This window comes from Saccoglossus kowalevskii, chromosome 3, assembly GCF_978046115.1.
Source record: "Saccoglossus kowalevskii chromosome 3, keSacKowa6.1, whole genome shotgun sequence".
Lineage (NCBI taxonomy): Eukaryota > Metazoa > Hemichordata > Enteropneusta > Harrimaniidae > Saccoglossus > Saccoglossus kowalevskii.
The window spans coordinates 30,310,106-30,325,102 of record NC_140643.1 but is presented as its reverse complement, the minus strand read 5'-3'; the positions used below and the strand labels follow the sequence as shown (position 1 = coordinate 30,325,102).

At 33.9% G+C, this 14,997-nt stretch overlaps 1 protein-coding gene across 1 annotated transcript; it reads left to right on the top strand.

Moving 5' to 3' along the window:
• Position 1: 1 nt before the first annotated feature.
• On the top strand, positions 2-13,964 carry LOC100378584 (uncharacterized). The gene is made up of 13 exons (XM_002738127.4): positions 2-126; positions 477-561; positions 1,176-1,255; positions 1,414-1,505; positions 1,807-1,915; positions 2,227-2,405; positions 3,154-3,269; positions 4,848-4,981; positions 5,809-5,877; positions 6,895-7,050; positions 8,758-8,844; positions 9,533-9,733; positions 13,377-13,964. Exons 1-13 carry the CDS (start codon positions 112-114, stop codon positions 13,479-13,481), a joined length of 1,428 nt encoding a protein of 475 aa, XP_002738173.1. The 5' UTR covers positions 2-111; the 3' UTR covers positions 13,482-13,964.
• Positions 13,965-14,997: the final 1,033 nt, after the last annotated feature.

Genomic DNA, 14,997 nt, shown 5'->3' with positions numbered 1-14,997 from the left:
AGTTTTGCTATGCTGCGTGTCTGTTTTGATTTTTAAGTCGTGGTATTGTGTACAAATTTTCAACTGACGTGTGCATTTATTAACAGATAGGAAGTCAGGAATTGATTCAAGATGGCCACAGTACTTGTAAGTAGACGCTTAATTAGCATTTCCCATTTATTCTTGAACTACCATTCAAAACTTGCGTTTGACATCTTGTTTCTACATGTCGTAACCCGAAATAGCGTTGTTGGACTGTGTCTAGATCATGTTATTCGACAGATAGCTGCTTTAACTGAAACATATAGCATCTGAAATTGTTCGTAAAACTCGAGATTGATATGGTGAGTAGTATCAAGTAGATTAAATTATTTTTTTCTCGTGATGGATATGTACCACACGAATGATGCTTAGAATGAGATCTGTGATTGTTGTTTTCCCCGAAGTACACCCAGTTTTGGAAAGTTTAAAACCATTGATTTTTATGTTGTTTTCAGGAGGATCCAACACTAGAAAGGATGTTCAAAGGACACCGTGATACCGTGACGAGTGTGGATTTCAATCCTAATATGAAACAGCTCGGTAAGTACTTTTGATATTTCGTTCACCTAACCCTAAATGAGTTTGAACAAAATAGATGGGACACTTCGGTTACTGAACTGTGATAGACGTTATCGGCTTATCATCAAGTATAAAATTGGCAGCAATCAAAATGCTTCACAAACCCATCATACCAGTGTCGGAAATGCTTACCTCTATTACAGTCATTGGGCCCTCTGAGCCAATATGACATGCCACTGACCATGGAGGTGCTAGAGACACTGACACACAAAGATTTGCTGTGAGGCAACAAATTGTGCTACTAGTAATTCACTGGCACAGCAGAAAATTGTACATTGATATAGTGATCTTGAAAAAACATAATACTATAGTTATTGAATTTAGTAAAATGGAATTCACGTTTTATAAACAAAATATGTGTAAATACAAAGGGGGCAACATCGTTTTTGTTTGTGCCTCAAGTTGCCTATAAAGTCGCATATAATTATATTTCTTTCTCAAAGATCGACCTCTCCAGGAGTCAACAGGCTGACTTCACTTGATTTGGGGGGATTCAATTTAGATTCAGGATTCTTACAAAATCAGCCGTGTTATATAGTTTTTATAATTTTTTTTCTTGCTTCTTTGTCTTGCAGCTTCCGGAGCGATGGATTCAAACTTAATGGTCTGGAATTTCAAACCACAAATGAGAGCATATCGTTTTGTAGGACATAAGGTATGAATTAAAAATATAAGATTCTGAACTTTTATGTTTGTCAACACAATTGAACAGGCATAAATATAAACAACAACCAGATAATGCCATTTTCCAAGCTGATATTTGGAGGATATTCATCTACTTGAATGTCTCACTTCTTTGTGTATCTTCTTCAGGATGCTATCATGGGAGTACATTTTTCACCATCGGGTCACTTAGTGGCATCAGCGTCAAGAGATAAAACTGTCAGATTGTGGATACCCAGTGTGTAAGTACCCATGAACACTAGCCTTTTTTAATTTTCTATCTATCTGTTCACATCTTATACTTTTACATAGACTTGACCACATAAAATTTAAATGCAATATTGGTCTGTATGGAATGTATACCTGTAAAAACATGTGTATATTTGGATCCCTTCTCTTTTATTCAGTGTGAATTTAAACAAAAAAAAATTATTATAAACTATTACATTACCACTTTCATACTCTTTCTCAGTATACTAATTTATTCCGAGTTAAAGCAAGGAACATTCCCAATGACATTTTATCATATGTTATTTATTTCAGAAAAGGAGAAAGTACTGTTTTTAAAGCACACACTGCAACTGTTAGGAGTGTAGAGTTCTCACCTGATGGTCAGCATTTAGTGACAGCATCAGATGATAAAACTGTTAAGGTAAGGGCAGAGGGAAATTTCACAGGGGTCCGAAAAACACAGAATCTCAGCGAATTTTGTAAAATGTTGTCCATATGAACACCACTAGTCAACAAATAATGAAAATTCTTAGTTAGCAACTGCAATTTTGGTTACTGCCCTCTATGGTACTAAAGTATGGTTCATTTGTTTTTCTACTCTTCAGTGTTGTAAATATGCCAGTGGATTCGAAAAGCTATGAACATCCATAGCGATGATTGATTTCATTTTTACTAAATCATGTTTAGTATATATAACGTATATTATTATTATTATTTGGAATTTTCTTCTAGATATGGGCCGTGCATCGACAAAGGTTTCAGTTCTCATTAAGTCAACATCAGAATTGGGTACGTTGTGCTAAATGGTCTCCAGATGGTCGTCTTATTGTGTCTGGTAGTGATGATAAAACAGTCAGAATATGGGACAGGACAAGTAAAGAATGTGTACACACCTTTTTTGAACATGGAGGGTAAGATAAATGAGATATTGAATTCTGATGTTAAAACAGTGGTCTGTTCCATTCTTGTCTATTGCTAGAATATAACACTAACAGGGTGAAGATAAGATGTTTTTCCTCCAGAAAATGTTGAAATGTCACATTAACTAATATGTATGTGAAATTAGATGTTAATTAATTAATTAATCAATCAATCATTGTATTGTAAGGCTTTTTGGTTAAAATAATTTTAGTCATGGTGTCTATTAAATTAATGGTTTTTGTAGCCTGTTCCTGGTTTGTAAAATAATATTATGCAAGATCACAATATTTATACTGATTGAGTTAGTCTCAGTCACTGGCTTATTGACTTCAAAGTATTCATAATTGATCAAAGTACCTTTTATAGTAGTGGTATAATCATTGCTTGACATATTTTTTAAAATCTCTTTTCCTAAATGTATGTTGCTTATATATTTACTAATCATTATATCCCTTTATTACAATCTCTAATAATCATGGATACTTTTTTTTATCATGTTCTTATTAAAGCAATTCATAAAAGAATATGCTCATCATAAAACGTATGCTCAGAATGCCAAAATATTTTTTTTAATTTGTTATCAAGACCTGTGGCTGTTGGAAAATAATGTCTATTTGGATCAAAAATAAGCTAAGAATTTATTAAAAAAATACATAATGGTCCAGTTGTTGGCATGAAATTCTACTTTTATGTTACAATGAAGCAAATGTGTGATATCTTTCTATTTATATTTTACAGGTTTGTAAATTTTGTTGCATTCCATCCAAGTGGCACATGCATAGCTGCTGCTGGTACAGATAGCACAGTTAAAGTGTGGGATATTAGAATGAATAAATTATTACAACATTATCAAGGTAAATAATTAATACAATCACTACTTTCATCACTATCTGGTAGTCTACCGGGCACTCAAAAGTTTTTTAGACAGGTTAAATGTCAGTGACAACTTGCATTTCAACAATTAGTGCGATTGAGTGTTTGGGTTATAAACTTTGTTGATTTTAACATCCATGTTTTTGACATCAACAATTGTAGTTTTAAGAAAAGTGCGCACGAGCATATTTTTACGAACAGATGTTTCGCTTGTTCTTGCTGTGACTATTGAAAATACTAATACTACCGGTATGTTCCAATGTTTTTGTAATGTTTTTTTTTAATAGCGCCCTCAATGTTCACAACAATTTTGTACCACAGACAATTTCACTTTTTTTATAAAAACGCTGTGTGGCAACAACTTTCACTAAACGTTGTCCTCAAAAAACGCAGTAAATCATCAAATCACGTAATCCTTACAGTAAGTACTCAAAATAAAGCATCTGTTTATATAAGTCAGTGTTCTCCCCAGGCCAAAACAGCGTCGCAGGCCGCGACGTGATCGGATTTGCCCGCGACGCTATGTGTTTCCTCCGCGATGCTATTATTTATCCTGTGATCTGATTTATTCAGTCTCTCACAGACTGTTAAGTTTCCTGGCTAACTAGTTAAATCTACAAATGCATTGTATTAACGCCAATTTCCCGGGATAATTCCCTGTTGTTTCTCATTGGTTGGATATCGTTTAAAAAAAACAAAGCAGTTCTATAAAGACAAAGCCGTAAGCCCCAGTGTCAAACTCTTTTTGCCAAATGTATATTCATATGCAAATGATATAGTCACACTTGGGGTCAAAAGCCAAATGTTTCCAGTGTGTACGAAATGTATTTTCATTATTATTTTTAGAAATGTAGTCGTACTATTATTCTAGGTTTTGATTTTTATCAGTATTTTTGATATTGTATTTTGAGATCAAAATGTGAAAAAATATATATTTATGATGTAAACAATTTTGACCTCGTGATCGTGAATCCAAGATGGCGTCATCCACGTAAGATCCAGCGAGCGTGAACCTCCCACTCGGATCGCATATCGTGCTCAGATCCGGATGACATTAAGATGGATAATTTCAGCCAGAAAAACTATTATTGCTCGAACATAGTAGTGTAAGTATCGTGACTCGTAACAGTTGTTGTACTTAACCGGAAAACAACAGAAACGGAAGACAAGCACTGAGAATCAATTCATTAACCCCATGTTTAATTTACCAGGACTGAACAGGGTTTTATAGAGTTGCTGATTGGTGGGCCAAGCAAAAAAACAGAAAACTCAGTATTTCTGCGGGACATTTGCAATACTAAACATGCAGTGCACTTTTATTGTATACAGATTGTACATAAAATAGATAGAAAAAAAAAACTGGTCTTGTTTTATTTTTGCCATATAACAAACAATATGTTAATTTATGTTAATTATTTGCTAATTATTATGCAAATTAGCCGCGACTCTATGAAAAATTTCGGGGGAGAACACTGTAAGTGCATTCATTTTTAAACTTTATAAAGTGGTATATTTATCAGTTCATTTAAGTTATAAATTAATTTGTTTTTTTATTGCAGCACACACCAGTGCGGTGAACAGCCTATCATTTCATCCGAGTGGCAATTACCTCATCACAGCATCTAATGATTCTACTTTAAAAATATTGGATTTATTAGAAGGAAGATTATTTTACACCCTCCATGGCCATCAGGTATGTTATCAGTAATGTTATGTACATGTTTGCTGTGATCTTTATAAAATACTGCCCTCTAGTGGTAATACTTGGTCATGCAGGAGTATCTTTGCTCAGTATCCCCCACAGATGCAAACCAGATGAAAACAACTGGCTTAAAATAAACATTATGATACTTTTTATTCAAAATAACCACACCCATTTCACAGTTAGCTTATCCTGTTGTTGGTACAATTCTGTGGGCATTCCCGTAGAGTCAAAACACTCTTTCTCACATTTTATTTACTGTATGTCACTACCTACATTCCTGTTTTACTTCTTTCAAGGGAACCAATCATCCTGTTTATATTGTGTCTTCCGAACATACACTCTATTCTACTTGAAAATATTTTAATATTATGCTTTTGTCTTTTGTATATATATATATATATATCAATATAGCAAATTTTCTTGAGTTGGCAGTGAATGTTTCTCTGGGCTCTTACGACACAGAGTGTCTGACTTTTGTAAAATTTTGCCTTCATGAATGCCATAAAATTCTGAAATCCAAAAATGTCTAGAGTGAAAATTAATCAAACAATGTATGAAAATGACTCAGAATGCCAACCAATAACATATAAAGTAAATGTCATAATGTTATGAACAGTCAAGGGAAAAAAAGTTTGGTCTATTAAAAGAAAATCTCACCTCTGTAATTGACTTAAGCCCATGTGCTACTAATAGAGTAAGTATGGTGGTCACAATGGATACTAAAATACACTTAAAAATGATAAAAGTATCTTCCTAAAAAATATGGTGTTGGCGCAAAAAATGCCTTGTTACAAATTTTGTATTTTGTTTTTCAGGGCCCTGCTACAGCTGTGGCATTTTCGAGGTCAGGGGAATATTTTGCCTCCGGAGGTTCAGATGAGCAGGTGAGGGATTACATGTTATGTAGATTATGTAAACTAAACTTGTTTCCATGTTGGCTTGTTACTTGATAAGCAGGAACTGTGTTCTTATATTTCACCCTCACCTCAGGATGTGCTTGTAATGCGTGGTATTTTAACGATATCATTTGAGCTCACTCTGAATCTCAAAGAGCCTAACCATTTTTATGAGATGTGGAATTCATTCAGTAGTGCTGGAATTTAATTTGTATTTGCACATGAATATGATACTGCTGTGTTTTCAAGAACACTAAGTGCTATGTAGGGTGGAATCCACTCGAATCAACAGCATTGTTAGTGCACTTGCAATACAGGATACAAAGTTCCTGACAAGAGACAGTCTGTTCTGGCAGATTTCATTTCTCTTGAAATATGGGCTTGCTGCTACACACCTACTGTGTGAAGTAAAGTGATGTTTTTTTCCTGTACTGTATATTCTGGTCTTATTTATATTTTTCTCATTCAACAAGTGTTGTACATTTGGTTCATTTATACCAGACTGCCGGTGAAAGTAAAATAAAATTAAAGTTGTACAAACTGAAGTATGGAAACTTTGGGGTTTGGATCAAATTTGAAAATTAAATGTAATTTCCTTACTTGCAATAATATAAGGTTATTACGAGAATATCATGAAGACAGAACAGCTGGAGTATCGACCGACATGCAACAGAGGTCGATGCGTGGCGTACTGTCTGCTTACGCGCGTAATCATTCTATATTTGGAATTCGCATTTCCTTATATGGTATATCGTTGTTATACGATAAATGACCAAAAAACAATTACCCAACATTTTTTTAAGAAACTTTTAGTTGTCTAATAAATTTTCTTTTTTTCATGTTTTGATTTCTGTTATTATTTCATCACATAGAAAATTTTTGTCTAAATTACAAATATATATATTGACATTGTATCATACATGTGCTCATTTTGAATTCAGTTCAAAACTCCCCCAAGTAATTCCTGTATGATGACTACATTTAATTTGTGTCCTTACAACACAGGTAATGGCATGGAAGACTAATTTCGACCAGATAGATTACAATGAGGTTCTACAATCACACAGAGTACGTACCTTAGAAGAACCAAGACCACACATTCACGATATCCATCCAAGATCACCGCATTCTAAACATGCTACTAGAGGCGGTGCACCAAAGGTTGGTTTTATATTGCATGTTTTATCCACATACAGCAGGGGGTTTTCTAGAAAAAAAACGGCAAGAGGGAGCACTGCAATTCAGCGGCACCACCAATTGGGGAGATAGGGTTCTCTCTACCAGGGGGTGGAGTTTTTGATATTTCTAAGTTAAAATGGAGCATTCTATGGCTTCCTTGGGGCCACATGTTATCCCTGGTCAATCAGAATGTTATGGTTGCCAGAGGATCTGCTCCTCAGAGTAAGGGGGCGCAAGCCCATGACATGAGGGCGCTGTGCCCTTATTCCCTTGTTCAAAAAAATCAGGCATTTGTATTTTTGCATTGTACATTACCCAAAGATAACATTTCTAATGTAATGTATTATTAAACAAGTTCATTTCTAGAATCTATTCTGATTATTTGTTTATTATTTGATTAAATAAATTGTAATCTTTTAAAATGGTGCTGATTTGATAAAGCAAGTGTGGTACATATCAATCAATGCTTTGCAGTTTTTACTTTATTGCTTAGTTGCTTTTCAACCATTAGAAAGTGCCTCATTTGTACTGATCTGTGATGTGTTCTCAGCTTTACTTTATTAATAATGTATGACAGATTGCGATACCATATTTAATCTATTAGCAGCGCATTTTAGTATCCTTGCTCATCAAAGAATGTAATATGCGCATTTTGCATTTTCGAGTGCCGCAAAAAGAACCGCTCATTTCTATTTTCCTCAATAAAAGTTCTTCAAACACCAAATGCGTTCTGTGATGCTATTGGTTAGAACTACATTTGTTTGCTGTCTATGGGATGGAATCACTTTCAAACTGTCACAAAGCATAAGAGTTTGCTTCTTGTAAGATATCCATCACTTCAGTCAAAATTAAATGAGTGGTTCAAGCGTTATCTTATAAACACACCTAGATGAATGGATGCCAACTGTCACCAAGGTAACACAATAGAAATACTATCAACATTTAGGATTTATTCTTATTTTAATATAATTATTTATTGCGCTAATTAGTTGACAAACAAATATTACACATCGTATTTGCCCTTATAGTAACGCATGCTTTAATGTCAATTACAGAGTTAATTATCAAAGTAGGTAACAGCCAATGCAATTTTTGGCGTATATGCGCTTTTAATAGAACAAATATGGTATTGATGCTTAAAACCCCCATCATTGATAAATAAGTGTGAGTGAATGTACGTAAAACCTCAACAAAACATTTTGGGCTTTTATGTACTTCATTTGGAAATGCACTTCATTTGGAAATGCACTTCATTTGGAAATGCACTTTGAGTAGAACATATGTGGTACAGCAAAATATGGAATGAACTTGTCGTGCTTTCCCATCTGAAGTAGCATGGTCTTAACTCATTAATATTCAGTAACTGTTACCTCACAGATTTTTCTATTCTTGTCATTTTGGATTTTACGAGAATGGCAGGGGTGCCGTGATTTGGTTATGAAACAGTGACAAAGTAACAGCTTTGACATTAAACACAAATTTGATACTTGTTTACGAAACATTGTTCTTTGAGTAATAACTATATCTGCAAAGACAATTAGAAAAGTCTGGTGACCTTATCCCATGCTCCCGCTAACGATGGAAATGGAATCTTGTTTCTGAAAGATATATATGTATGTAATCCATATCTCATAAGTGGCATGCCGAGATATATTATATAATTTGGTTTTGATTTGCTTTTCTCTACAGATTGATGCAAGGGCAGAACCTCGTAACATGGGGGCGCCATCTCCTAATGTTACTAATGTAGGTCCAGCACTATTTGTTCAGCCAAGGGTGAGTTGTATGATGTAAGGTACACTGCACTGTACAATAAAACACAGATTTACTGATGGAATAAAATAACTTGAATTTGTATTTTATTTTAATTGATACCATATATTTATACAATTGTGCCAATGTTTGCCTCACAGTCCTGACAGTGTCGAACATTATAAACAAAGTATAGATTAAAATAGTTACCTCGTTTACCTGACAGCATTTTATTTGAGCCCAACAGACAACTCAAACCAGAAAAAAATTTTGTGTAAATGTATTCAGCTCCAAAAAACCTTCAGGGTTAATAAGACAGAGTCCGACATGGCCCGACCGTCTAAACGAAAAACCCCAGTCAAGGGTGCTGTTCCAGCTCGGCTCTTACAAACCATGCTGAACTTCAAATCACAACCATATAAATGCGCAAGTGTAACTCTCATCTTAATTTGGGGGCGGGGCAATAATTCAGTTCCGTGCTGCCGTGTAAACCAAGCAATTGATTTGTTAAGGAGGAATGATGACATTGCAAATTTCACTCAATAAAAATGGCAAATGATTAAAACACTTGAAAATCCCACAGCAAGTACTGCAAATGTTTCCTATTGTTTTTACCCCCTGGAGAGTGGTTACTAAGCTTTAATTCCCTTATCTGACGGACAGGAAATAACTTATTGATAATTCAAATAAACCTTATCTCTCTGCTCCACAGGTGAACGATACCACTGGCACAGGGTTACATGACCTTGAGATGACCTCTGCTGATATTGACAAACGAGCTATGTCAAATGGTTTAACCCATGCCCCTCATGCGGAGCCATCTATGACCACCCCTCTCGAAGAAAGGAACATGCCAACACAGCTTTCAAAGACATTAGAACAGATAATCGGGCAGTTGGATGTTATTACGCAGGTGGGTGGAGCCAAACTGTCTTCGATGACTAGTTGTAGTATGTTGGACTTCTGAGTAACAAAACACTGAGTACCTTAAAGTTGCAATTCAGTTTGTTCATTTATAACATCTGTGTTTTCAAGCGTGGGAAAACTGCCTGTGTGTGTAATAATTATTAAGTCGTCTTTGGTTATTTAGCCTCCCGCTAATTAGAACTGATAAATATGTCCCCTACATCGACAGTATCTGAAGAAGCATACTTTATATTTTATGGCATCTCTGTGCCAAGCTTAGCTTCCGTGGAATTGTCATTAAATCAGTAACACACTTTTTGACATTAATTGCATTTAACCACCCCCTCTCTACTTGCATAAATGTATAGTCAATTTGCCATCGCTATATTTAGCAGTTACTTGACTGACTGACCGACCGGTAAGCTTGCCAACTACTGAGTCGTTAAATTTATAGGAGCGTGAAAAGTTCCTCAGGTGGCATACCAAGAATGATGAATTATTTGCTAGCAGGAACTACCACTCCTTGTTTTTTTTATGTAATGTGGGCACATGTCTTCAAGGTGAAATGATGACACCCAGGACATAAGTAGAAAGCATACTAACATATTTTGTGAACAGCTGCTCAGACTTGTGTGAAAAACTTTCCTTTAATACTGGTATCCATTTATGGTGTAATGTGTCTCTCTGCTATTGGAGCTCTGTGTATCTTATATGATTAATGAATCGGGTGATATACCAGTCTCTGGGGGATTCAAAACTTTATCTTGATAATAAATCTTTTCCAAAGTACAGGGGAAATAAATTTGACTTTTGTGCCTTTTGTAGGACTTTAAAGGACAGTATACAGTGGCACAAATGTTCAGTGACATTCAATCACTTGACCTTGACCTTACAGAGGAAACTGAACACAAATACAATTTGTTTTGGGTAATTTCTAAATAAACGAAAATAAAGATTTTCCCAATACCCGTCTCAGTTTCCAAAATTCACTGAGTTAACCTTGATCTTTATAGAAAACAGGAAATGTTTTTATAGAAAATTGAAAACCATGAGAAAGGGCAGCTAACTAAACGTTTAAGACATAAAGCAGGAAACATTCCATGGTTGTTTGTGAATCATTATAACACATGTCACAAAACTAGAAAACTGTGTTGAGATTTCACAGTGTTGTGTATCAGAATTCAGTTGGCATAAGTCATGTATGTGGGTGGTTGCTACTGAAAAGACGATCTAAAAATAAATAAATTCAGTCAACTCGCTTATACGGTCAAAAGAATTGTACCATGGAGGTAATACGGGAGGTAATACGGTAGGAAAGGGGAGAGAACGCTATTGTTCTCCCCTGTTCCATGATCGCTTCGATTTATTTACTTGGTAAACATTCCCGTAATGTGATTACTGGAATAATAAGCTTTCAGGCCAGTTTGGAAACAGTCGGAAATAAATTGATACCAAAATCCCACAACATGACCAAATTACAGACCTTTGTAAAGTATTCGCAGTGAGCACGTTAGAAATAGTGACCCAATAACAAGTTTCCATAACACTACCAGAGTCGTATTTCACACATGCAATCTATTTAAAAATCAGTTTGCACGAAAAGACCCGGACCGGAAACAAAATGGTGACCACGTAATCAACTGAGCTTATCTGAAAGTGTCTGGTACAAGACCCACTTGGACCTTTCAAATATTTCAGGGGAAAACTGAGACTTGGTACATTGGTGATTACTGTTTTCACTGACATTTAATTTCACTATTTTAATGTTTTGAGCATGTGTTTTTTTAATTTCATGAAATTGTCAAGTAAACAGTGAGTTTTATTGCTATTTTTTACATATAAATTTAATTTAGCGAATTTTATTGATCAGCAAACATAGCAAAATTAAAACCTAGTGAATAATTAATGCATTTACAGTACTTTAGGGTTGATATTGATGCATATTATTAATGTTCAAATTTGCATAAATTCAGGCAACTTTCTGATATCTCAACCACTCATCAGATTTGAAATTTAAACTTGGTGCATCGTTGCTCAATCAAATTTGAATTCTCAAGTTTCCTGTTAGTATTATAAACTCCAATACTTGCGTCTATATTAGCTGATATCAAGTTTCCTGTTAGTATTATAAACTCCAATACTTGCGTCTATATTAGCTGATATCAAGTTTCCTGTTAGTATTATAAACTCTAATACTTGCGGCTATATTAGCTGATATCAAGTTTCCTGTTAGTATTATAAACTCCAATACTTGCGTCTATATTAGCTGATATCAAGTTTCCTGTTAGTATTATAAACTCCAATACTTGCGTCTATATTAGCTGATATCAAGTTTCCTGTTAGTATTATAAACTCCAATACTTGCGTCTATATTAGCTGATATCAGTTTCCTGTTAGTATTATAAACTCCAATACTTGCGTCTATATTAGCTGATATCAAGTTTCCTGTTAGTATTATAAACTCCAATACTTGCGTCTATATTAGCTGATATCAAGTTTCCTGTTAGTATTATAAACTCCAATACTTGCGTCTATATTAGCTGATATCAAGTTTCCTGTTAGTATTATAAACTCCAATACTTGCGTCTATATTAGCTGATATCAAGTTTCCTGTTAGTATTATAAACTCCAATACTTGCGTCTATATTAGCTGATATCAAGTTTCCTGTTAGTATTATAAACTCCAATACTTGCGTCTATATTAGCTGATATCAGCTAATATAGACGCTAATTTGAGCTAATTTCTGTTTCCCAGCCATAGATTAATATTATTATTATTTATCAATATTTATTAGTTATTATTTATTGCTGTATTGTTATTTTTTATGTAATCTATGGCAAATAAACATTATTATTATTATTATTATTATTATTATTATATCAAGTTTCCTGTTAGTATTATAAACTCCAATACTTGCATCTATATTAGCTGATATCAAGTTTCCTGTTAGTATTATAAACTCCAATACTTGCGTCTATATTAGCTGATATCAAGTTTCCTGTTAGTATTATAAACTCCAATACTTGCGTCTATATTAGCTGATATCAAGTTTCCTGTTAGTATTATAAACTCCAATACTTGCGTCTATATTAGCTGATATCAAGTTTCCTGTTAGTATTATAAACTCCAATACTTGCGTCTATATTAGCTGATATCAGTTTTGTTAAAATGCTTAAATTTCATTGCCAATTTGCTTGAATTCTTCGATTTGTGTAATACTATACACATATGGCATTTGTGGTACCATTGACAGCACATGGGGAACATGCACATGTAAAAAAATTGACCTAGACAACTGGGATATTCATTTTTGCTTAAAGGGGCACCTCCAGTTAAGTCTAATCTCACAACAAATTTACTTTTTGGATTAAAATTACAATGGATAACAAAAGATAGATTAACATTGTAAACAACATAAACAATAGCGTCCCATGATTCTTTGGTGCACCAAAGGGCTTGGAAGGTTCCCCTTTAAATGAAAACTTTCTAGTGTTTACTCATTTGTTATCACACTGTTCCTTTTGGCTCAGTATATTGCCTCGATGACAAAAAAAAAAGAATAATCATGCTTCAAAAAAAGTGCTATTGACTTTTAGGCTAGATCCTCGACTATTACGGTATATATAACATTCAATATATTTTTTTTTAGACTGTATCTATTCTGGATCAGAGGTTGACAATGACGGAGAACAAACTGAGAGAATGCCTTGACAATCAACAGAAAATAACGTTGCAAGTTCGGCCTAATGAGTAAGACTAAGTCATAGATTGCACATAAGAAAAAAAGAGAGAGAGAAAACTGCCATGATCTCTTCTCAAACAAATGCCATTAAGATGTTCTTTTTGTACATATATTTATAGCTAGGTGACTAAAACTGTTGAGCACCTCAATTTCTTTTGATACTTTCAAGTGTGGAGCAAGGACAACTTTCAACAATGTTAACTGGTAGTGATCAAAATAGTTGATGGATTCCCATGGAAACAGGCAAATTAAATTACATTTGTGTACGGGTCAATAAGTTGGAAATGATGGTGCAAGCTCCTAGTACTATTTCATTGTGATTTATTTTGTACTCAAAAAGTCAAATTTATTATTGTTTTAGTACATACAGTATTTTCAATGATTATATCTTTTTTTAACTTTAAATCACAGATTGTAAAACTATTGCCTAGCTTTTGTTCACAAATTCTGTTATTTCGAAATTCAACATAAAAAATTTTAGAAAAATAAACAAAATTGGTAGGAAGTATTATGTAGAGTGTAATATATTGAAATGTTCACAACTACCAGCGCTGCTGGTGCTTCTGAAAGTAATCTTTTGACTAAATCCAGTCATTTGTCTGAATTTACCATATTAAATCTCAACATGATTGCTATGTTAGTTTGTGATAAATCATTATTACAACTGTTTATATCGACTATGGATTAAATTTTATGGTAATGTGGTTTTATTCATTTGTTTATTCTCATTATATTACTCTCCCTGATGTTTATATCATATGGTATTATATTTATTGTGATAATAAAAATCAGTCTGTTTACCGGTGATCCCATTTTAATGTTATGACTATAGTTGTAACAATTGTAACTAAAAGTAGTCATTGTCTTCACTTCATTTTGTGTTCTTCTGGAACCAAACAAAATCAAATTTGGTAGCTGTTTTTGAAAAATATAGTGTCGTTTGTGTGGTTGTTGATTGCTGTGAAGTGTAGTCAACTCGCTCACAGTGCAGGCTTCTTCAAAAGTTATGAATATTGTTGTTGACGAACATCTACAGATGATTTTTGTTGCACTTGACAGTGATGTATCAGTGACAATGAAATACAAGGAAAATACTGATAAATCAGTTAAAAAACATTACGGCTTTTAGCGAATTGCATCTAAAATAAAATAATTAATATTTTTGATATTAATAATTGTATTTTTTTGTTCATCACCAAATGATTGCTCGTAGTTAAATGTAGTAAGCTGAGTCAACAAAATATGTCAACAAATTAGATGTTGATGAGTAAACAAGGTAATTATTGTGTTCACATTTTTAGTTTTGTTTCCTTTTTAATCAGTGTAACTTATGCAATCGAATAATGTGAACACATTACACTAGTGTATTAAGAGGCTTATTATATATGGTGAGTTGAAAAGCCTCCTTGGAGAAGGGAGGGCAGCATCGGCAACCATTAGTAAGTGCTTTGATGTTCGAAACTGAATTTTAATGCTACAGTCACAGTATTTGCGTTTTACATATTTTGAATTAGATACTTGCAATATG

Bases quoted from the DNA above. Each gene is read 5' to 3' on its own strand.
- LOC100378584 (XM_002738127.4), top strand. The intron at 3,270-4,847 runs GTAAATAATTAA...TTTTTATTGCAG, and splicing joins ATTATTACAACATTATCAAG to CACACACCAGTGCGGTGAAC. The intron at 8,845-9,532 runs GTGAGTTGTATG...TCTGCTCCACAG, and splicing joins CACTATTTGTTCAGCCAAGG to GTGAACGATACCACTGGCAC.